Source organism: Cynocephalus volans, chromosome 1 (genome assembly GCF_027409185.1).
Source record: "Cynocephalus volans isolate mCynVol1 chromosome 1, mCynVol1.pri, whole genome shotgun sequence".
NCBI lineage: Eukaryota > Metazoa > Chordata > Mammalia > Dermoptera > Cynocephalidae > Cynocephalus > Cynocephalus volans.
In genome coordinates, this window is record NC_084460.1 from 270992025 (window position 1) to 271017762 (window position 25738).

Sequence of the window (25738 nt, forward strand, 5' to 3'; positions counted from 1 at the left end):
CTACTATTTTTAAAACATCATATCAAGAATTTAGACAGCACAATCTCAAAGCTTTGTACAAAGATTTAGAAAAGAAGTATCCTTAAATAGAAGATAACACAAGAGTTTAAAATCAACTACCATATAACTGAGGAAATGGACAGATAATTTCAAGCATTATTCTCCATACCATGTCAATTTCAAAAGCAGAGAAAGGAATTAAGTTCCTTTAGTGTTGGACACTTTACTAGTACTATGGGCATCTGTTTCTAGTCTTAAAATGTTAATTTCTTTTAGAGAAGCAAAGTATAATTTTAGAATGTATCTTAAACATGTCTGGACTGAAGATCAAGGAAAACAAGTCCAAATGCCCCACAAAAGTAAAAAAAATAATGAAACTCTATAAAAGAAACGTGTGATTAGGTTACTAATTTTTGTTTGCAAATTTTGTGTTTGCTTCTATGGGTACCACAAAATAGTTTACCCCAAAGCTGCTCTCTGCAACAAAAGATACCATAGCAAATGAAAAATTTCAGTCTATAAAAAAAAAAAAAACCAGTTCATTTCCAAAGAGATACAAGGCAGGCACTTGATAATGCCTTAAATAAAAAATGTTTCTTCAAGTGTTCTGATAACATGTTTCCTTGTATTTGTGAAGCTATGCAAATGAAGAGAGAAGGAGCTTCTGATTTAATGAAATAGAAATTGGTTTGTAACAGCTCTATTATAGCATATAACAATTTCAAATGCAGCTTCTGGTTGGACTTCAAGGCTGGATACCATATTAAAATAATTTTGGATAGAATTTAATTGACCCACATCTATTGCAAACATTAATCATTGTTAGTCTAACCATAAAGACCATAAACATATCTCCCTAGAGTTCCTGATAAAAGATACTTTAAAAAATTCTTTTTTTTAACAAAGGGAAAAATAAATACCTACCTTGGATTAGCAGCTTCCATCAGTATCTAGGCAAAGGAAATTATACTAAAAGCAAGGTTACTTCACAGCAAGATTTATTAATACATCCAAAAGAAAGAAAGAAAAATCATTTTGTCACACTATATACAGATAATACATACAGTGTTTTATACACATATTACATCAGTTTTTACACAAGAAAAATATACATAAAAATGTAAACTTTTGTATACAAAAACCCTTAAACAAATTAAACAAGGACCAGATAACAAAAGGAGACCAATCCATTATTATTTCATCAATTTTTTAAAACAGTAATACAGTACATTCATTGAGATATATATGGAAAATGTGAGCCATCTCTTCTTGCTTAAAGGGAAATTACAAACCAAATGCCCATCATCTCCCAAAATGTGGTCTCTCCCAGCAACACCGCGCCCAATGCCATAGATAGGCCTTTCCTTCAGAACTGGGGGCTCTTACCAAAACTTGGCCATCTCCTCATCTTGCTCCTACAGTCTGTACAGAAACAAGTGGCTCCTAGCTTTTGTGCATATAACTAAGCTTGCAGCCACTGTTAACACAAATACAGAGGAGAAGATTCTCAGTTTGTAAGTTCCCTTTAAGCAGCTTTTTTTTTTTTTGTAAATATTTTTAATGTATGGCCTATTAAACATACTTGTGTGCCAAGGTGAATGAGAACACTGAAAAAGAGCTTTGAGAACTGCTAGTCCTTGCTACCGTGCAGTTTCTTTGTTAGAAGAGATTTTTAAACTGTCCAATCTGTCTGTCATTTACTGGTTTCAAATAAGCTACCTCACCTTTGATTTCCCACTGCAACTTGGTTTCAACTTAGACTTTAGTACTCTAGTTACTACCACACAATTGCCAAGAGGCTTTTTGTTAAAGGCTGCTTCTGATATCAAGTTCCAGGCTAAGCTACTCTGTAAAATCGTTCAAACCCCAACCTCTCTAGTTGAATCTTCAGGGGTACTCTTATTCCACTGTTTTTTGTAACATCTCACAATTTAGGATTGTCCATCTACCTTCCTCTCTCTGCAAGTTCTTGAAATGCTGCCAACTCATCACAAAATAAAACATTTAACAGTTTTTTCTTAATGTTTTTGCATTCAGTGTGTCAAAATGACATACTAATGAAAAATACCTGAAATTATGGGGAATAAGAATTAAATCTATATCAAGTACATGCAACGTGGAGTTCTTTCAAAAAAAAAAAAAAAAACCAAAAAGTTTGGGAAGACTTTAAACAAATGCAAAACTTGCTTAAAACAGCTTAGTGAGAGAGCTGCCTTCTTTCAAAGTTGAGTTTTGAACAAGGCAGAATAACAATTAGGTAATATATTTCCCTGCAGCAAGAGAGTAGTTAACTTCCTCCAGGCAAAATGATCTTAATGATCATTATTTATTAATGAAAGGAAGAGGCAAATTGGTGAATTAAGTTGATCTAGGAGATGGTGGATGACACACACTAATGGAAATATTAGGATGGCTTTATAAACCGAAATAAACAGGCTGGTTTGTGGTACAACTCCACTTCAGAGAGAGAGAAAATGCACAAAGTTCCTCAACTGAATCTCCATCTCTTTCTTACTCTGAGACAGATGACATTTTTAAAATGACAGTCTCCCTTTCAGTTTAAAAAAAAAAAAAAAAAGGAAAAGGAAAATAAATAACATATGGATGTCTTCAGATGAGACTTTTAAATGTTCTTTAAATAATTTTTGATAATGTATTTTAAATCATTACATACAATTGCCACTGCAGTGACAATATTCCAGTAGGGGCAGCATTTTGCTAAATGTAAAAGATTGCCATTTAAAACTCATACATATACATGTGTATATACAGTTATATCAACACTATTTATATACATATATATCTAAAAGCAACATTTCATTGCCTTTGAATATCTATATATCCACTCTCACAATATATACTAGAGACATACTGTGTGAGTATATACGAAAGTATATGTACACATGCTCCAAACATGTACATATACACTTTTGTCTGTGTGTGCATAAGAGCTTTAAAGGCACAATATATAGGGATGCAAATTTTCTAGAGAGCTGCAACAAAGTTAAAACAGAATGAAACAACTGTGAGAAAAGTCAAAAGGAAATACGGCAGAACTCATTACATAAGAACTCATTAAAGCAGTTTCATCATGAGTTAAATGAGTTAGTTACAGACTTTAAGAGGTTTACATGTGACTTTGTATGCTTTCCATTAAAATGTAAATGGAAAATTTATGATTAAACCACAAAGCAAACCAAAATGTTTAAATGACAAATTAATGACAATAAATGCAGACATACATCTAATACTAGTATCAACTGTAAAATAGTAATTATGTTCTTATTCAATTTAAGTAAAATATCCCAAATTATCTAGGTAAAACTTCCAGTTTTGTTTGTATGTTGGCTTTTTGTTTGTTTTTGAGACAAAGATGAATGCCCAATTCTCAAAATTACTACAGAAAATATTACCAAAACTACTTTCTGGAAATAAAGACCTTTAAAAGAAACAACTAAGAAGTTAATGAGAAATGCTTAAGCCAAAAGCTTCTGGCTAGAAAGGACATAATTAAAGGGAAAAAACATGATGTTTTTAAAAAATCATTAAAAATTTACACACGTGAATTTTTTTTATGTGATAAGAGACTAGTAGAAGGTAGTGAAGATGAAGAATAGTGGAACTGGCAAGTAAGAGTAGTTCAGACAAGTATTCATTTATAATAGCCACAAACAAGACTATAACCCAAAGGACTTCTGTTTTAGTATGCTCTGATGATGTACTCTAGGACTGTCACCTCCTCTGGCTTACAGAATAATCTAGAATTTTCCACAGACATATAATCTTGCTTAACAAAGGCTGTTTACCTATTATACACACACATTTTTAGAGAAATATATGTATATAGCTTTATCTATACACACACATATACATACGTGTATATATAGATTTATACAAATGTATAAATAAACATAATACTTTCCAATCTTTCCATTGACAAGGCAAGTTCACATTCAGCAAAGTGCCACCACATCCCATATACACATCTCTGTACAGATATACACAAAAGGGTCTGTTTTCACCCTTCAATCAGGGGAAATTTTTTTCTAGCAAATCCCATTACCAGCAACTGAAGGGAGAAATGGCACCAATACAAACTCCCTTCTTTCATTTGCATGCATATGTACAAGAAATATGCAGATTTTTTTAAAATCCAAAAGCAAGAGTGAATGAAACTGGGAGATGCTGCAAAAATACTACTATAAAAAAGAACAACATATAAAGCTTTCCTAGGTCTTGACTATATCTAAGATGAAGTAAATGAGGCTTCAAAGACAACTACAAATTCAGGTGTATTATCAGAAGTTGCTTTGACATATTTCAAAGTACATGTTTTTTTTAATATTAAAAGGACATGTGACCAGAGCATTTAATAACAACTCTAGTTTTGAGTATTTTAGACCACCAGATACTCCAGAAGCAAAACGACAACTTAAAGCTCAAAATATGGGAATGATTTTTCCTAAATTTCATATGAATCAGATAAAAGTCAATGGTAGCATAATTTTTCCTATAGCCAAAATATGGGGGCAAGGGCACTCTAACTTCATAAATAATAGCACAACTGAGTAAATTTTTTTTAATTGGAAATAACTGAAATCACCCTAACTGTGAAATATGCACGGTGAAATGATCCCACCAACGCCTTTAAAAAGCGGTGCTTCAAAAAATTCTTTATAAGGGCTGGCTGTTTAGCTCAGTTGGTGAGAGCATAGCCTTATAACACCAAGGTCATGCGTTCGGATCCCCATACCGGCCGCCAAAAACCAAACGAACAAGTTCTTTATAAAAGGATATAATTTTTCTTAACCTCACCAAGAAAAGATGATCAACAATATTTTCTTACTCAGAATATGAAGAAATCTATTATTAACACAGAAAAGGTTCAACAGATCTCTGGTCCCATCCATCACCCCGATAATAGATAAACACAGCTCATATCTGGGTCTGTCTGCCGGTTTGTCTCTCTGGCCCTCTCTTATTTTTATGCTCAAAAGTGAGAGGCTGGTCTTAGAACCCCTGCTGTTTCTCGTGTCATTTTAAAAACATAGCATAATATATGTTATTCAAAGGTTAAAACAAAACACACATGATATCAGAGCTAGCCTTTTAACATAAGATAACATAATGAAGAATTTGGTGTATTTATACAACAGAGACAAAGAGAAAGTAACTCTAATACCCTCAACTAAATAAATCATTATTTCTACAAAACATTCGGTTACCTTTCTCTATTTTTACATAAGCACACATTCATATCTCTCACACATGTGCCCCCAATGTATATTTTTGCATGTGTGTAAAAACACAGACATATACATGCACACAAGTAATTTAACTCTATTTTAAAGTCACAGTGGGAATTCCTTAGTGAGGAGGGATAAGAAGTTCCTGAACAAGACACTGAGAACATCTAGATTTATTATTTTCTCTATTTTACTTCCCAACTTACAGAATAAACTGTAAATTAAAGAATAAATCCATAGGAAATAAAAGAGGTCTTAAAAACTTAGTTTACAAATTCCAGCTACAGTAGTTGGAGTTTTACTTGATCTATGTATTTCTATTTACCCTGTAACTAAGCTTCTAGCCATCTTAAGTGTAAACCACAGATCATTTATTAAAAAACATGATTCTCAACATTTCTATGAGCAGTAATAAATGGTCTAAAGGTGTTCTACATTTTGAGGCCCCAGGATATCCTTTTATTTTACATATCTGCAAGGTAGCAAAGGATAGCTATACACCTTGACACGGCAGAGATCCAGTGTAAAAAGGTGCTTCACTAGTTTGTTTTGTTTAAAAAAAAAAAAAAAAAAAAAAAAGCTCATATATAATTATTTAGCTATTAAACACACAGGCAACATAATTCATTACACTCAATACAGCTTTAGTATAAAACTTATAATTTATGAGGTGATGTTAATAGCATAAATTAATATACCTTTTCTCTTAAAATCTACAATAAGTATTCTGAAAGCTCATTGGGAAGGAGATTTTTAAATAAAAGTTTTAAAGCTGTGCATGATGGGAAAGGATTCTGTATGCTGAAGCTGAGATGAGAGCCTGAAGGAGAAAGGAAAAATGTCCTATGCAAGACACTGTGGGCTACAAAACCAAATGTTTTCTCTTTCTTGCGCTCTCTTCATGATGAGTCACCTTTATTTTCTTTTAAAACTATTTTCTTATTTTAAAAACTGCCCTAAGTTCCACAAGGAATCCCTGAGACATACTCAATACTACACAGTGAAAAGAACTATCACTGTTGAGAGGAACTGATTCAATGCTTCCAAACAGATGAAGACAATGTCAACAAGTGTCAAACTTTCCATCTTTTCAGCACTAATCCACTGGAGCCAACTGGACCTTAATGATGCAGGCTGGAGTCATTTCGGGGCAAATCAGTCTATTACCCATGTAAAAGCAATGGTATGGCATTTTTCTGCACTGCATGTTGAAAATTCTTCCAAGGGGAACTTTAGGTGCATATAGAGCTTACTTCAGTGGTCCCCAGCTTAAAAAAAACAAGTAAAAACAAAAAAACAAGCGAAAGAAGAGGATTCTATTACTCTCTGGCCAGGATCAGTACAGATCATGCGAATGCATGTGCATACTGCAGTACTGGGGGTAGGGGGAGCAGAGGCAAGCAGGCAGAGGGAGGAAGGAAAGCTGTGCTGCCCCACGTAGCTTACTGCAAGTTAGATAGATTTTTTTTTCCTCTTATAAGATTGTTTTCTTATAGACTAAACTTTAGATCACCAAAAAAAATCTGCTATTCAAACTAGCTAAACATTCCCAATATTCAGGAAGATAGGGTAAAGAAAATCATACCAAACTTGCTCTCTCTCTCTGAAATAACACATTTTCTTTTATTAGCTCTGTATCACAGAGCAGAGAGGAATGCTAACAAAAAATAAGAGCTGGAGTGGAAAAAAAAGAATTCTTGCTATTTATAAATAAGGCTCCCTAAATTTGACCCAACACTATAACATTAATGACACTAGTTATTAGAAGAGACATAACTATTCATATTTGAGAGTATTTCAAAAAGTTGATGGAAAGATTTGTATTATCTTTTAATTCTATTTTTCCGCAAACTTTTTGAAGTAACTTCATATGTTTTATGTTCTTCGCTGGTATTCTATTAGAAATCTTTTGAAAGCTAGCATTTAAAATGTTACTTTTGGTTCCCTCCAGAATATGATACGGTAAAGCTTATAAAGGTCAAAATATTAAGAAACAACTGAATTTTTTAACTTTTCCATAGAATGCCAGTGAAGATTCAGTTATTTTCAATTTATTGAAGGGATGAGGGGAATCTATGTTCTTTCATATTTGTACCCCCAACCAAAAAATATATTTTTTGTCAGAAAAAAAATCCTTGGAACAATGTAGGTATTGGTGATGAAAGAAATACAAATGAAGACTGTTCATTATAACTAAATTTTCTTTCAAGGAATCCTCTAAATTGCCTCTTTAAACTGGAGAGTTCTGTTGACCATTTAGAAGACCATTATATTAGATTATTCTATATATACTGGGTTAAGAATAGAATTTTAAAAGGGCTAAAAAGAAGGATGAAGAAACTAAAAACTAGACACCTAAAATTTTTTAAATGAATTTCAAATCTATTACATGATTAGTTTAGTGTTAATAACTTCATCTTTTGCAATACCAATCCACAACAACCTTTTGAACTAACTTGGAGAAAAGGCAATTTTCTCACACAAATATTGCTGATGAAGCCTATGAGCCACTGCCACCATTCCCATGTTGCCAGGACACAGGAAGGATTGCAGGTAAGAACCAATAGACTGACAGCAGGGGATTTACCTATAGGTGCTCAAATTCTAATGCCAATTTATAAAAACAGAATGGCACAGGTCAATAGAAATGTGAGTTCTTTCACATAAGAAAACTGTATGGACAGGGCACCTGTGTGTATCACAGACATGGTTTCCTTCCTAATCAAAGAAGTATCTTTGCCACTGTGGACTGTGATCATGGACTGAGAAAGAGCTGTGGTAAAGTTTAGTGTTAACCACAGAAAATGATGATTCTTAGCTTTCAGTGAGAGATTGGGCTTATTTAAGAAATAAGTCTTATAAATAATTATTTGGTAAAGATAAAGGACTAGTTTTCTTTAGTCTTAAGCCACTAAAGACAGTAATACCAATTTTAAGAGAAAAAAAAAAAAACCCACTTTCCAACTTAACCTCCATATATACTATTTGTTTCTCACTAAATTAAAATCTTCTCATAGAGGGACACTAGACACACCACATTGCCTGCCAACATGAAATTGCTCAGGAAGTCATTTATAAAGCAGTTATATCACACACGGAAGGTTACTAGAGAAAATAATCTTTTGCTGTATATGCTATGTGACGATAATTAGAAAATGTTTCCATTGCATAGTCTGTCACCTGGTGGGTTAAGTGTAATTGCTATTTATTATCGTAAATTGTTTACAGCTACATAACCTACCCAGATGTGCAAAATGCTAAGCCATTTTTACAGAGGAAAAAACAATGTCTGAAGTACTTTAATTAAAATAATATTAACATTTAAATAGAGTAAAGGAGAGAAAGCCCATCTTTTCTTCAGATGCTATAGATCACAGCCATTAGAATGGAATTTGAATCTCAGAGCACAGAATGTATCCATTAACTGCAGCAACTTTGTAAATTAAATCACAGTAACACAATCTAACTGGCCTTTATAAATGGTCCCAAAGTACTGCAGAAACAGAATGAACCTGCTTTGCCACTATTTCTCAAGCATTTAAATACTAGAATAAAAACTAGTTTCCTTCCATCTAATCATGAACTTACATAAGATTTGTTTTTTATTCCAGTAAGTGCTATTTTAAAAGACACTATTTTTCATATTTCTGGAGTAAAAGACACTTCATTCCTTTCTTTAAATATTAATAGCAAACCTACTACTAATACACTAGAATTAACTAGAAGAAAAACATAACAGATCCTCTGGGCTTATAGGCATTCTCTCCAGAAAGGGACTTGTAAGAAATAGCAAGAGCAAAGCAAATTGCAAGCTTGGATATTTGTTTTGAAATAGATGAGATGAGAGGAAAAGTTTGTTTTTGCTAGTTCATCAATCCTACTACACTGGTACTTCCTAACAGTGCCCTTTCCTCAGCTATCATCATGGGCATCTAAACAAAAATGAATTTACTCAAAGTTTTTGGTGTGAAGCTGTAACTGGCAACATTCCTGATCATTTCATGCCTCCTTACTTGAAAGCAGAGAAGGGCTTTTAAATGCACGTAAAACAGAAAATTGCAAACAATAAAATGTGCAACTTACTGCAAACTCAGTTTTGATAACTGAAGATTTTTAAGCAGCTGACACGAGAGACAAATGGCCAGAAAAAGTTCAAACTGACTACCCATGACTTTCCCTTCCCTGTCAAAGAAGGGATAAAAAGGAAGTCAATGTGCTGCTCTCCTACAACCTCTAATTAGTATACAATGGAGACTAAGCCAAATTGCTGGGAATAGACAGTTACCTAGTGATGATTATAACGGGATGTGAAAATAGTTTAGCAAACTAAATGAACTTTTGAGCAGAGGTAACTACTCATAATCATTTCCTTACAGTACATTAAAATAAAAAAGCTTACTAACATAGGTTCACAGGTGAGAAATATTCAAATTATCTCTTCTCACCATTCAGAATAGAAATTTATGGTGATACCAAATATAATTTTACTTTGTGACATAATTTATAATTTAGAAATTTCTCAATCTGCAAAAAGAGGCAAAGATATTAAAAATAAATCTTCCAATCAATTACCATGATTTAAAAAAAAAAAAACTAAATATATTACAAACACATTTTTGGCCCACAAAAAAAAAACTTCAATAAATACAAAACAGGGCATACAATGATTTCATACAGTCATGTGACATTTCCCCTCCATAATCTCAGGCACGTGGTATCTGCATAATGCCTGCTGATCAACATCATTCCTTTAAAAAGCAGAGAAAGAAAAGCTTTCAAAATAAGGGACTGGTTAGAACTAGCATGGCATAAAGAAAATACATATAGGAAGTAGGAAAATACATCCAAATCTTTACCTATTAGAAAGGAATTAAGATCAAATATTCCCTGACAAATGAATTATTGTACCACATCATTAATAGACATGTTCTCTTTAAAATATATATATGTAAATTAGACTAGACTCAGGTATAAATAGCCAATGGTATCCCAAGGGACAGTGAAACTTCTCAGCAAAAGCAGAGTAGAGATGCCCTTAAAATCTAATTCCATCTTTCTCTGGGGGAAAAAAAAGGCAGGCAAGAAGAAACCTCACATATTCATTTCATAGTCACCAACTCACTAAACTACCCAATATGATTTTTAACCCTAAAATCCTTGTACTTTAAAAAAATTTCCCAAAACTATTTCCAAATTTACTTAAACCTAAGTATTTAAATTATTTTAAAAGTACCAAACAGTAGGTACAATTTATGTCTAATTTCCATATTTTGCTTTGAAAGAAACTTTAAAATGTGTATCCTTCAGATATTACACATCACTTCACAACGGGTACACTGATTCTACAAGTGCCGTCAACATTTTACAAATCTTACCAAAGAATCACTACTGTAAACATGAAAAATTCAAAAGCAAAAGATGGATCAAGGAGTTCACAGACCCCATCTTTTCAAATCTATCTGACCTATCCTGCTTTTTCACATCAAAATATTTTCTTTAATTACATCTTGCAAATATATTCCATGACAGAGGGATTTAGAAACAGATGCATGTCTGAAAAGGCAAAGTGACCACGAGGCTGCAACCTCGGCAGGCCTGCAGTCACTCCAGGCAAGCTTTTTGTGACATCCCCACATCACTGACACGAATTCAGCTTTCTGTGTTCCGTTTCTTCTTGGGCTAACTTTAGCTATTCACACAACCAGACCACCACCCTCCCTATTCAGGAAACTTTAGTTAACTCAGGGGGAAAGAATGACCAACCTTATTAGGGTTGTGAGATGTAGAAAAGGAGAAAAGTAAGAGCCTTATATGATCAAGTGGGAAAAAACCAAACAAATCAAACCAATAGGACAGCTGTTTCCTGCACTGCACAAAAACACACACACGGGTGCACACATACTCAGGCAGTCAAAAGACAATTTTTTTCTTTTCAGTTAAACATGATCACAATTAGGAACGGAATCCTGGCCTCACTGTGGTGTTTAGCAGCTGGTGCTTAGTCAGAGCCTTGACCTGCCTCTCCACACCATTTGCTATCTCTCACACAGGAACTTGATTAACAGGATCATTCTACCTATAACCACCTATGTAAAAATCTGGTGATAGAATGGAAAGCACTGATCTGAATACTAGGAAATAGTAAAGGGCACTGGTAATCTGAGGTATCTTCCACTTCTGGGACTTGCTGCTAAACGTCAATCCTATCCAGTCACTGTGCTGAACCACTGAGGAAACCACTGGGGCTGAGTGGACTTGCCAGGAGGAAATGAGCACCAGTGCTGAGGAGCACACGTGAACACTGAAGTATGGTCCACTGCAGGGCCACTTGCTGAACTGGGAAGGGGGTGTCCCTCTCGTCCCCGTCTGTTATTTTTTAAATCTTCTTTAGGAAAAGGGGAGAGGGGTGCTAAAGAGGAAACAAAGATAGAAAACACCGGGTTCCCACCTGCCTGCAAACACACGGACATGTTCAGTTAGGAGAGGGAAAGGGAGAAGATGCATTATTGGTACTTGTAGCCGTGGCACCTGTTACTGTGAAGCCTGTAGGAGGGGCTATAGAGCTGTGGCTGGGCTGCAGGTCCTTAGGAATGCCACTGTGAGAACTCAGCTGGTGGCCGAAGGCTGCGCTGAACTGAGGGAGTTGCTGCTTGGGAGAAGTGGAGGCCATTAGTTCAGCAGAAGGTCCCATGCCACTGAAGCTGGTCTGCGGCAACCCCGGAAGCACACTGGAGCTGCTGGGGGTCACGGTGGCGAAGGCAGGCTGTGTGGTCTCTGAGTTCGAAGTGGTGGGTGGCGTGGATAGGGAAGTGGAAAGAAGATGTCCATCTGCGCCAAGAAGGTTGCTAAATGGAGAGGGATCTCCAAGGTTGACAGGGAGACTACCCCAGTGAGTTCTGGGGTTTACCACTCCTCCAAGTGGCACCTCAAGTTGGGTTGGGAGCAAGTGCTGTGCCATGATGGGCATCTCTGCTGAGAAGGTAGCTGCCATATTATCACCAGAGTACGATGTGTGGGGAGAGGTGATATGGTCACTGTAGGGAGACGGCACGTGCTCACTATCATAATGGCTTCCATGGGGCGAGGAGTGTGAATGATCACTGCTGTATTGCTGTCGTGAGGTGATTAGGTCATCTGCCTTGCTCAGCAGCTGGGCAGGATGTGGCCTCTGGGAGGCATGGCTGCCATCATGAAGTCCATGAAACTGTCCTGGGAAGGCTCTCTCCCCAAGTGCACTCTGGCTGATCAGAGTGGCAGAAGTAAGGCCAGTGTTGGCTGGGGCAGAGAACTGCCCCTGGATCTGCCCTGCCAGGGGTGTAGGTGGGTTAGACAAGGTAGCAGAACGGAGCAGGTTCTCGTCCAGCTCTAGACTAGAAAAATTATCATGTACTATACGCCCATTCAATAGCTCCCCTAGATCCGTGTTTACTTCTCGGCTCAAGGACTGGATTCCTGAAGTTCCAGTACCTGTGGAGAACACCCCTATTCCTCTGTCTGACAACTCCTGGACCGGCACACCATCTGACTGGGTAAGTACTCCAATGGTACTCAGGCACTCGAGAGAAGTTACAGCCTGCAAGGCCCGTTCAAGCTCCTCGGCCTCTTCGGTAGTCGGGAGGAGGTCTCCATTCTTTCCTGAGTCAACAAAAGCCATGAAGAATCAGTAGAGCTTTTAACTGTTTTACACCACAAAAATCCTACATTTACATTGTTTTCAACAATGTTTTATTGAAAGAGAGTCCCTCTTGGAAAGAAGTTTCCAGGATTTGGATTGGAAGGAAAAAGTAAACTGTTAATCTATAGGACGGGTCTGAAATGCCAGCTGCCCTGGACCTTGAATCACCATCTTCAGTTTATCTAAAATACTCTCAAAATCATCTTATCAAAGTGTTAAATTTTTAGGAACTCTAAGGATTACCAATTCAAAACTCATGACTATTTCATAAAACGTTTATAACTAAAATTATGTAAATGTCATTAAAATGTAAAACATATCATATCAATTCAGATATGAAACAAAAGGCTATGTAGAATAGTCCTCCTTGCTTTTTCTACTTCTACACTCTTCCAACTGGAGCGCAGCTGTGGAAGACCAGAACACAGAAATTCATACATATATTTAAGCACAACACTAAGCACTTAGTTCATTTCATGGGTTATTTCTTGAAATGCTTTTGCTTTACACTCTAATCCTTCCCCCTCATTCTTTTCCTATTTCTACTAATTTTCATAAAATGGAAACCCATGGACCTACTTTCATTTCATTTCCAAGATGAAAAAATCTATTGTTAGGAATTTGACTAATCACCATGAAAATATCTAATTTTTAATGGTGAAATAAATATTCTAAGACCATAAAAGATATCCCCTGAAAGCACTGGGGAACTGGTGGGATTAATAAAACTTTGTTTAGCAATCACAATTATGCATTGAACTTTCAGAAGGAGAGAACAGAACTGTGGTTACCAGAAGTGGGAGAAGGGGAGGGGGACTAGCATGAAATTGATTAATGGATACAAGGAATGACTACATTCTGTAATGACAAACATGCTAATTAGCCTGATTTGGTCATCACACATTGTACACAGGTATTGATATTCAACTCTGTACCACACAAATATGTTTACTCAATTATTTTTCAATTAAAAAATGCTAAAAAAAAAAAAAGAAACCATCTTTTTCTTTGTTTCAGAAAAGTTCACTTCAATTGAAGTACGGGGTGGGGTACTGCAAGTTCTAAAAGATGTCAAAAACTCACATTTAAAATGTTTTTGTTCAAAATTAAAATTATTCATTTTAAAGGAATGAACTTATAAATTTAGCTATCAAACTATACGTATACCAATATACTATAAGGTTAAACAAATTTCACATTCCTCAGTTTCTGAAAAGGGTAAAATAGTGTTAGTAGTGTTATATTTTCTAACTATAGTGAAACAATTATATGTGAGGAGGAATACTTCAAACACATCTCAAAAACAATTTCCCTTCTTATAAACTTATTTTTAAAACCAGTTTCCTTAACTCAAAATATTGATCATACCTTCAAAAAAATCAAAATCTTGTAAGTCATCAGGTAGCCGTGGCAAGACATCTGAAAAGTCCTCCTGGTTCAATTCCAAGTCATGTGGAATGTCAGTGATCTCATTGGCAATGTCATCTGGCAACTCATCAGCACTCAGCTCTGGCGTGGATGGGCTCCTGGGAAAGATGATGCAGTTGGTCCCACTACTTACTTCCCTTTACCTTCACCCCAATGTCACCAAGACAAGTTCATCCAATGTGAAAAGAGGCCAATGGGAAGTCCTAACTTAAAATGTCTCCTTCTTTACTTTAATACGACATTTAAAAGCAGAGCCACTGCAAAAAGACAGACCTCACTGTACGCAGTCACATATTTCTGCAACCTCTACCCATGTATTTAGAGAAGACAACCATTACTAGATAATATTTTTACTTCAAACTAGTAGAATGAATCACAATTTGGTGTATCAAATGTGTCAGTACTTTTTAGTAGAACTGTAAATCTGGTCAAAACAATAATTTTAAAAATTAAATAAACAGGTAAAATTGAAATGCTTAGCTGAAATAGAAGCTTCATTCATCTGGTCAAAATGCTTAATCCTGCCAAAATTAATAATGCACCATAATTCTGATGGAATATTTCTGTTGGAACATATATGGAATTTCTGTTAAAACAGAAAAATCTGAGAAAATACAATTCTCAATTTCAGCATCTGCTTTCCTTGTTGTAATCAAAAGCTTTATTTTAGATTTAACCCAGCCAGATATTGGTAAAATTCATACCAAAAACTATAAAAAGTCTAGGCTTCTAAAAGGCTTCTGTAGTCTACTGCCAACATTAGAATAACCACATGAAGCTAGAGGTTCTGAGAACAATGAGGAAATGTAGAGGAAAAGTAAATCCCAGCATCATCACTGACCGGATCTGAGAGGCCTCCACTGGCAGTGAGACGCTGCTGGGCATGCTGAGGTTCCCTTGGGGGACTGCAGGGGGGATGGGTTTTTGGGGTCGACGAGGTCCACGCCTTCTCTTCTTCTTGTGTTTTTTGGTAAGTGCAGGGGGCTTGGTTTTTTTCCTGGGTTTCCTCTGCTGCTGGTGCTGAACTTTACGGGAGTTATCACCTCTCAAGAAATTATCCTTTGGGATGAATAAATGGATTTTTCGACTGAGATTATCTGGGGAAAGCCTAATAGCTATATAAAAAAATACTCATATATTCCAATATTCTGTATAATGACTAAAACATCCTGTATGTCTAAAACTATGTATAACAAAAATCAATGAAAGATTCATTTAATTCACACCAATTCAACATATACATATAGTTCATTCTGTATTTAAAGACATTATGATAAATGCTATAGTATACAAAAATGAAACAATTTAATTTGTGCTCTCAAAGAACTTACTCTCCCATGGGAAAAACATGAATACAAGTATACGTAAATACAGTACAGAGAAAATTGGGCAGTGATGAGATAAACACCTCCTATGGGTGCATAAAAGGAAAATTAATTACTTTTCGTCTTGTGGGATTAAAGGATAAGTAGGATTTAAATGGTTGAAGTAAGTGGGAAGATCACTCTAGGTTAAATGAAATGACACAAGCAAGAAAAAGAACAGCAGGGCTGGCCAGTTAGCTCAGTTGTGAAACTTGATGCCAATAACACCAAGGTTCAGGGTTTGATCCCTGTACCAGCCAGCCACCAAAAAAATAAACTAAAGATAAAAAACAATAGCAAATAACTGGGTATGACTGGTGCTTAGGATTAGGGTGTGATGGGGGATGGAATACAAAGGTAAGCTGTAAAGAAGTTTCTGACCAGAGCAGGTATGACTTTGAATATTCTGTGAAGGGTTTTTATTTTATAGGCAATAGGGAGTCATTTTTTGATGAGAGGAGTAACACAACTTGACAAATGCTTTAGAAGGATCAACTACCCTGGTAGCAACATAAAGGGATAAACAGAAGAGGCAAGCAAAGGAAGCAACTGTTCTCAGAGACCTTTTCAACAGTCGATACAAGGAAAATAGCTAAGGACCACGGGAATGGGAATGGAAAAGCAAAGGCCTGTCAGGATAGAATGCTCAAGATCTTACAGCTGCTTAGGTGTGGTGAGGATGAAGGGAATATAAAACTCTAAAATGTCCTGTGCGTTTCTAGTTTCAGTGATTGTTAGATGATGATAGCACATCATCTAGAGAACACAGCAGAAGAAGCAGACTCAGAAGAGAAGTTAAGGAATTCAGTTTGGCTCACATACAGTTTGAGATACACAGACATCTAGGGAGGAGGTATTCACATCTGGTGCAGAGGAATAAAGAAAGGGCTGGAGATGTAGATTTGGCAATCTAGGACACAGTAAAAGCCCTTCAAGTAATGTACATGGGCTAGGGAGATGGGGTACAGAGATGACAGTGAGGACACAGATTTATAAAACTGCTGTAATTAGGTGAGTAGGCAAAGGAAGAAGAAGAAAATAGTAATGTAACCAGCTTTCTTCAGCTGTTCTTACATCTATATACAATACATTATGGGCCGAATGTTTGTGTCTTCCCAAAACTCATGTTAAAACCCTAGCCCTCAATGTAATGGTATTAGGAGGAGGTGACTTCAGTCATGAGGGCAGAGCCCTCAAGAATGGGACTAGTGCCCTTATAAAAGAGCCCCGAGGGCCAGCTAGCTCTCTCTCTGGCATGTGAGGATACAACAGGGTCCACAGGGTACGACCCGGAAGAGGGTCCCCACCAGAACCCAACCAGGCTGGTACTCAGTTCATGCCCTTCTAGCCTCCAGAACTGTGGGAAACAAATGTCTGTTTATAAGCCATCCAGTCTATGGTACTTTCTTATAGCAGCCCAAACTGATTAAGATGACATATTTCATCAATTCCAAGATGTACATTTTAATATCTGCAACTGGGAAGCATTTTACAATCGTTGGCATTTTACAATTGCTGTAGGCCAGATGAATGTCATCACAGATGGCATTGCCTACATATGCCCGAATTTAGTTACAGCTCTTTGTTCTGGCATCCTTTAAATTAAGGTATGCATATTGTTGATATTAGATATTGAGGAAAAAATTTTGTATATTCAGAAAGGCACAAAGATCAACAGGGTATGATATTAGTGAAGCAAATACTCATTACAGAAGAACTGACCACAATACCTTTTTTTTTTTTTGCAAAGCAAGAGCCAAGTGGGAAAGGAAAATAACCACAAAGCAAATGAAGTTCAATTACAGCTGAAGTGCATAGAAAATACTGCCTTCCACATGTCAAGTCATACAGCTGAAACCAGGAGCATTATATAAGATAAAAATCTGCCTAAGTGTTAGAAAAGCTCATCTAATATTTATAAAACAAAAATTCTAAGTGAAAAGAAAGCACTGTATCATTGGCAGCGTTTTTTCTCTCTTGGTGGTATATAAAACAGTGGGTTTTACAATTGATGTCACCTTTGATTTGATGAATTCAGTAATTACCCTTATAACTAAATACATAAAAAGACTGCAGACAATAGTATTTGAAGACTAATAACTATCACTAGCATCAAACAAATTTAAAACAATAAGGAATAAAATTGAAGCATAAATTCAAGAAATTTAGAAGTTTAATCCCTCTCAATTACTTGAACACATACATAATTACATACTCTTAAATCACAAGTATATAAATTTATTTTTTAAAGAAACAGGCTGCTTCCCAGACTCTGTAGTTATTTTTGGCTCAACACTTGAGGTCTACTTTTATTAAGTCCGCTATTTAATTCAACAAACGATAAATGAGCAACTACCAGTGCTCAACACTGGGTTCAGCATCGATCTTAGGCTTTCTCTCTGGCATCAGTGCTGATCTGAGGCAGGTGGAAGTTAGACAGTTCTAGCCCAAGGTATAACAAGTCCTACTGTAAGACCCCCAATGATCACTGAGCTCAGGTTCTAGGCTCCTGCCTGATTCTCCTACACTTAAGCCCAGTAGCCCTGAAACATTCTCGGTAATGAGCCAGGTACTCCACACAGAATAGCCTCTCTCAGCAGTCCCTCACTTAGCGCCTCCAGAGAGCTAGTACACCTCTCCCTAGAGGCTTTCCTAATGTCAACTGTTCATTTACCTAGCTTTAGTGAAGAGTGAAAAACTCTTCACTCCCAACTTTCTCACTGTCTCATTCTACTTCTAAGTCAGGACAATGCATTTACTAAATTACCATCTGTTGTATGACCTCATACTTGCTGGAATACCATGTTCTGCCCACCAGCCTGGACTTCCTGCAGCTTAAGCCTCTGCTACCAATGGCTGTTCCATCCTAGTGGCTGAGTCTAGTTCTGAATCTTAACCCTCCCAGCCATGTGCCTAACCATTCATTTATTGAGCATCTCTGCTCTATGCTCCAGGGATACAGCAATGAAAAATGTTCTTGCTCTCATGAAGTTTACATTCTAGTAGGAGAATGAAGACAATAAACAAATTAATAAATAATGTAATGTTAGGCAGATAAATGTTAGGAAGAAAAATAAGGTACAATATGAGGATAAAAACTGACAGGGTAGCAAGGAGGTAGAAGACTTCTTTGAAGAGGTGACATTTCATTAGAAACCTGAATAACATGACGGACTAAGCAGAAATCTGGAAAAGGAACATTCCAAGAAAAGAGAAAAGCAAGTGCAAAGCCCCTAAGGTTGGAGCATACTTAGGAGTTTCCAAGAAACAGCAGAAGGCCAATGTTGCTAGAACTCTGGGAGCGAGAATGTAATGGAAAGCCATTAAAAGGTTTTCCTCATGAGACTAAAATGATTAGATGTATAAACTACACTACAGGATTCCATTTTATACGACATTCTGAAAAATGCAAAATTATAGGTACAGAAAACATCACTGGGGATGGAGTAAAGGGTTGACCACAAAGGATTAGCACAAGAGAATTCTGGGAGGTGAAAGAACTGCTCTGTGTCTTGATTATGGTGGTGGTTACACAACTGTATGCATTTGTCAAAACTCACAAAACTATAAACTCAAAAGAATGAATTTAATTCAAAGAAAATGGAACACACCCAGCTTACTCTGGCTGCTGTGTGAACAATACACCTGGTATGTGTATGAGGTGGGGGTGGGGGGATGGCAAGAAGAAGGGAGATCAATTAGGAGACTATTACAATAATCCAGGCAAAGATGATGGTAGGTAGCTAAGGCTAGGATGGTAGCAGTGAAGTTGGTAAAATGTGTTTGGACTCAAAATATAATAGAAGTAGAGCCAAGAGGTTAACACACAGATTTTTTCTCCCAGTGTAAGCATCTCTCACTGGGGCACTGATGGGGTACAGTGTTTGTAACAAAGTCTTATTAAACTTTTAACCTAAGACAAAAATAGCTCAAACTAGTGTCAGATTCTATAACTGCTTTCAGATAGGGAACAATTTTCAAAAATTTGTACTGTAAATACTGTTTAAAAACCTGATTAATATTATTTATTTAGGTTACATTTTTATTTTATATTATTATATAAAATGTTATTTTATGACTAATTTATATTATACTAATTCAACCTTAGGTTTGCCTCATTGAATTTGCCTAAGTAGGAATGTTTAACCAGCTGAAAAGAGTAAACCACTTTCCAATTCTTCAAAAGCATTCACATAATACTTGCCATAGGAATAAAAAATTCATTCATATTAAATCATTAAAGCAGATCCTGAAGTATAGCTGCCCTACTTAACAATACTGTCCTAGTCTTAGAATGCTGGAATAGCAGAACTTTAAAATCAAGATATACAGCTGGGATCATTTACTTCAGTGGTTTGAAAGCTTCAGGGACCACATTACAAGGGTCTGTGAAATGAGCAATGAAGGCCCAGAAAAGTGGTTCAAAAAGCATACAAAAATTATTCCTTCGTCACGATAAAGCTTGATGAAGCTAACAAAAATGCCCATATTTTAAATGTTATTAAATTAAAATGGGAAAATAATTATTTGACATTTGTATATGTAGTATAGTACACAAATTTTTCAAAATATATGGTCCAAAAAAGAAACCTAAAAAACAAAAGAAGTTCTTGGTGAAGAAACCAGTGTATTCCATACATGGAAACTGAAGTCCAGAAAGACTGAATGATTAGTCCCTAGTTATACATTTAGCTAATGGCAAAGCCAGATCACAAGCTTAAACTATTAAGTCCTGGTTTAACACCCCTTCCATTATCCTTACGTACCTGTGAAAACTGTAAAATGCTTACAAAGGGCAGGAAGTGTCTTACTCAATTTTTTAGTACATAAGGTACAATAAACCTTGCAATAAGTGTCTAATGGGTGAAAACAATAAAAGTGAACTTAATTTAAATGATTATATAATTCACATATTTCACCAGTTCAAACATCTCTCTCCCAAATTATTCTGAATTAGTGTTTATGATGCTAGCATTAGCTAAAGCAGTAATTAAGTTCCATAGAATTATAGAAAGGTTTAGTTTTGGACCAAAACTTTATCAAATATCCAAGATATTCTCAAAACTGGAAATTGGGGTCAAAAAAGAGTTTGTGAAATCTACTATATGTAAGAAAATGTATCTTAAGGAGAACAGAAGTATAGAATACAGAAAATGATCATATGTAAGTAACTACTAAATATCCTCCAGATCAGTCTTTTTTAAAATGAGGATCTGAAGTTAATTCAATGGGTCATAACCAGCACTTTTTTATTTTTAGTCAAATAGAACAGACTAGAAAATATCAGGTAGTAAACATACTGTTTCATAAAACTCATTTCAGTGATTTATGTACACACACAGTTGGTACTAAGTTACAAAGTATTCCCCACTGTGGATAGCTATCAAAAGTTTGAAAGCCTCTACTACAGAAAATAAAACCCGAACTTACCATTTTTTTGGCATGTTCTTCACACAGAGGTGTCTGATGTGTAATGTCAAAAACTGGCACAGAGCACTGCTGTCCATCTGCAAACTTGGCTGTGCAACTTGAGAAGAGCTGCTGAGAGCGGTTCAAGAGGATATCTGTTTGGTTTTTTTTTTTGAGTTAGGAATAAAATGCACTGAGACACTATTTAATTTTTCAGTTCCTATATAAAATTTATTTTTTCCCTTACCTATATCAAATAAATATAAATTTTATTATCTATAAAAGCTAAAGTACCATCCCAACTACTGGTATGGTAATAACTGAATTTATCATCATTATTTGTCAGACATGCTTCGGGAGGAGTCTCTTTTACTAATGGGCTACTAACATGAGTCTCCTTTACAGCCATTGTGAACCAAATTCTGTTATTTGGAGAAGGGTCATTTCCTTCTTAATACACTAATTCCTAAAAGTTCCACTACAGTGGTTTAAGACAAAAACAACTTTTAAAAGGAAAGCTTTCTGCTTATGATACTCATCAAAAATAAAAATTTAAAGATATAATTATAAAAAAAAGTAACTGTCCAAAGTTGAATTTTTCATTTCACATTTTCAACACCAAACTCAAACTTAACAACTTTCAAAAATTACTTTTAAGTCAAAACTTATTATTAAAATTGGAACATCAGCTAAACATCATCAACATTTTTAAGCATTCATACTTTTAACCACTACATTTTCACAAGATTTACTTTACATCTATTAAGGAAGTACCTTTGTATTCTTCCTTTATGGTTTATATAGTTAAAACTATTTATAAAGCCTTTACTACATAGAATCTGATGCTGAAAAAGCTATGGAAATAACTCCAAAAACAGAAAGGAGGGTAAAAATCAAATAGTAGAGAAGAATAAGTAATTGCTATTACATAAATTTTTAAAATGCTACCCAATTCTAAATATTTAATAAAAGAGAGAGTAATAAGATTTCGTCACCAGCCTAAAGCTCCCTAACATAGGTTTTCCTCAAGTATATTGTCTTAAGATATCTTCTTTCCTAGTCAGCAATGTTTGTTACCTTTCACTTATTCAAATCAGCACTGTATTCACTATAAATGGCAAATTAGTCCTACAGCAAAAGGCATACTGTCTTGGAAGACTAAAAACAGTTTTTACATAATGCAATCTGATTTTCCCATCAATGAGTGTTATAGTTGTTTCTTAAAAGATACCTGGAACCACCTGAAGGACCAGAATTCTATTAACAAAATATAATTAAGTGACAGCACTGGAAGAACCTGCCATTTGTATCAGTTTCACTTATTTTGTTGTGATTCTTGAGTAGACATTATTCAGTTAGGAAAAAATTATTCAGAGGACTTCATGAAAAGTAGAAGTTACATAAAAATTATTTTAAACATAAAATAGTTATGATTTCGAAAGTCATTCACTTGATTTAAAAATGAAATACATAGCCCCAAATAAGTTAATACTTTTTCAATGCACGCTCAATTTAGTTGAAAGGATACGCTGGAAACAATGTCTGGTGAATGGAAGGGCTCTGTTAGTGCACTGTTCACCCTTCACCATGCCACTGCATGCTGCTGGTTCCACCTCCCTCAACTTGGTCTGGCTTATGCTAAGGAAGGAAAAACACAAAATTAATTTTTTTAAAAATGCTTTAAGAGTCCAGGGTAATTTTTCAATATTACGTTACCACTCTGTAACACCCATATTATAACTATCTATAATATCTACAGTCATTAAATAAAAGGCAAATATGAATGAATTAAAGAAAGCAGGCATTACAATTACCATTGTATTATTTTCCCAATCTACTGACATTCAAAGCAAATAATTACACCACTGTAGGTTTTAAATACATCTGTTTTTGTTTTTTTTAAGTGACATTTTGGTTCCTTTTACTTTACAAAGAGGCAGTAGGGAAAAGTGATGAAGAACATGAGACTAGAATAGACAGCCCTCATTCTGAATCTCAGCTCTACCTCCTGCTAGCTGTGTGACCTTAAGCAAGTTACTCAGCCTCACTTAAGCCTCCACTTCTTCACGAGTAAAGCGGAGAAAATACGGTAACTTCAGCTGTCAGGGATGCTTGTGAGCATGAAAAAATATCTCAACTAAACCACTTCTCATACACAGTATATATAGTATGTACATAGTAAACAGTCAATGGTTGTTAGTCACTGTTATTATGATTACCGTTAGGATTTGGTCACCCCATGTTACTAAGCAGTAAATCTCCAAAAAACCTGATTTTATACCTGGAGAAGGGGATACTGATATGCAGAAATGGTTGAGTTGTTCTCATCCTCCAAAATGCATTTTCAACATCACTATTTTTTAAACTTCCTATACATGTAAACTACGTTTCATTATTTAAATGCAATCCTCACTTTGTACAATTAATGTTTAAATGTTTTAACTTATTTTTAAATTTTATGACTAGGCAGTGCATTCACATGGTTCAAAAAAAAAAAAAAATCAAAGAACAGAAAGCTAGCAAGTGAAAAATCTCCTCCCATACTCTTCCCTGATGTGCTAGTCCACACTCCCTCTACGATATGTATTCATTTGATTAGTTTGTGAATCCTTCTAGTTTCTTTTACAAACATTAAAAAAACACAAATAAATAATATTTAAATTCTTTATGTAACTACAAAGCATCACAAACTATTAGGCCTTTACACATCTGAGTACAGAAAAAAATGCAGAGTCACAAATCAGGCATCAAAATTTAAAATCCTCTGAGTTGTTTTTCTAGTATCTTTATTAGAGTTTCAATGGAATGATTTACACTAATAAGGTAACGTCACATAGAATCTTAATTACATATGAATTTATATAAACTTTAAATAGAAGAATACTTCTATTATAATTATTACATTACTACTTTCATATAAACAGTAAACAGAAAGAGGTAAGCAGGTGCTGCCATAAAACTTTTTTGTGTGTGTGTGGCTGGCCAGTACAGGGATTGGAACCCTCAACCTTGGTATTACCAATATAGAACTTGCTTTAGTTAAGAGTTCTGCAAGATTTGTCAGGATCACAAGAGTGGAGAAGTGGGTCATTAAAGAACTAAACAGTTTATTCCTAAGAGTTTACACTCTGCCTTTAAAGAAAGTTATTTGCAATATAAACTTTTAGCTCTATAAAAAGGATATACAATTTCGAATAAATAAACCTTTACTATTTTGACAGCTAAACCCAAATTCTCTTGGTCTAGATTTAAACAGATGGCTCTCTATATTGAAGGGATAATTTTCACTGCACACTTTTATAATCTGCTCAGCTATCTATCAAACCTACTGTACAAGACATTCCCTAATTTTCTTTATTCTAGACTTCCAAAGAAACCATTTCATTTTTCTTTAAATCATCTTATATTCCAATTTACCAATCTATCTCTTAAAAATAAATCTAAAGTCATAATTTCAATATCCCCATGGATAAATTAAAATAAAAATGCTTGATATGATGTTAGGTATATTTTATTATCCAAATAATGCCAACAAAACAAAGGGAATTACCAAAACTTTTTGATGCTTTAATATAAAAAAATCTACTACAGGCTTCCCCTTTGGCATGCTCTGTCATATCCCCCATAAAGAATGATGTTTCCACACAAACAACACTAGTCACTGTAGGACTGTGAGTTTACACACTTTAAGCCACTTCAATGGCTTATTCCACTTACTCACTAATATGACAAAGTTATCAAATAAGAAAGATTAGCGTAAATTACCCAGCTTGTGTACAAACTACACTTTAAAGGATACATATTAGAAGGTAGCCATTAAAGTTTAATTTCTAAAATATTTAATGGCATCTTTTTAAATGTCTTCAGTGGAACTAGGACTTTGATACCAAAAATATCAAATAGAGGGGGTTATGCAACTACCAGCTGATTTTTCTGTGAACCTAAAATATAATGTATGGTAATAAGCTACCAATCACCAAGGAATGACTGTGGCACATTGTTATACAATCGCCAGCGATGCCCTGGGCAACAGACTTTTCACTAATCATGGGAGACAGGACCAAGCGACACTAGGTCAGTCTGAATACTGTAATAGAGTCCGTCTCGGTGTTTTCTTTTTGTCATTTTTTTTTTTTAAACGTCACCAAACTTGGTTTGGGAGATGTTCTGAAAACAACCAGTCAAGAATCACAGCTAAATACAGTTTTCCACACAGATATCAAAATTGTCTGAAACTCATAGTATAGTCTCTCACATCTTTGACAAGATCATAATAATATACTAGACTCAATGGATATGCTTACATACAAAATGCTTCATGCTGGACAAAGCTACAATTTCTACTGAAATTGTACACTTGAAAGCATTATATGATATGAATGTTAGATATCAGTATTTCATAACCTGTGTCAAACTGAGTGAATTGTTTTAACAAATAGAGAACGGACCTTCACCTATGCAGTTCTATTCATTTGTTCATCAGAAACAGAAATTTAAGAACAAAATGTACCTAGTTTCTGCCCTCATGGAAATTACTGTTTAGCATGAGACAGACATTAATATAAGTATAAAATTCCACAATGAAGCAGAGTACAGAGCACAATAAGCATGTATAA

General features: G+C 35.2%; 1 protein-coding gene across 1 annotated transcript in view; it reads right to left on the reverse strand.

Moving 5' to 3' along the window:
* Nucleotides 1-10939: 10939 nt before the first annotated feature.
* INO80D (INO80 complex subunit D) overlaps nucleotides 10940-25738 on the reverse strand; it is a 39791-nt gene continuing 24992 nt past the window's right edge. Inside the window, exons 7-11 of the mRNA XM_063105866.1 lie at nucleotides 22651-22760; nucleotides 21144-21277; nucleotides 15191-15408; nucleotides 14290-14447; nucleotides 10940-12881 (exon numbers count right to left, since the gene is read on the reverse strand). Coding sequence (XP_062961936.1) covers nucleotides 11719-12881; nucleotides 14290-14447; nucleotides 15191-15408; nucleotides 21144-21277; nucleotides 22651-22760 — 1783 coding nt within the window. The 3' untranslated portion in view covers nucleotides 10940-11718. The remainder of the gene's footprint in view (nucleotides 12882-14289; nucleotides 14448-15190; nucleotides 15409-21143; nucleotides 21278-22650; nucleotides 22761-25738) is intronic.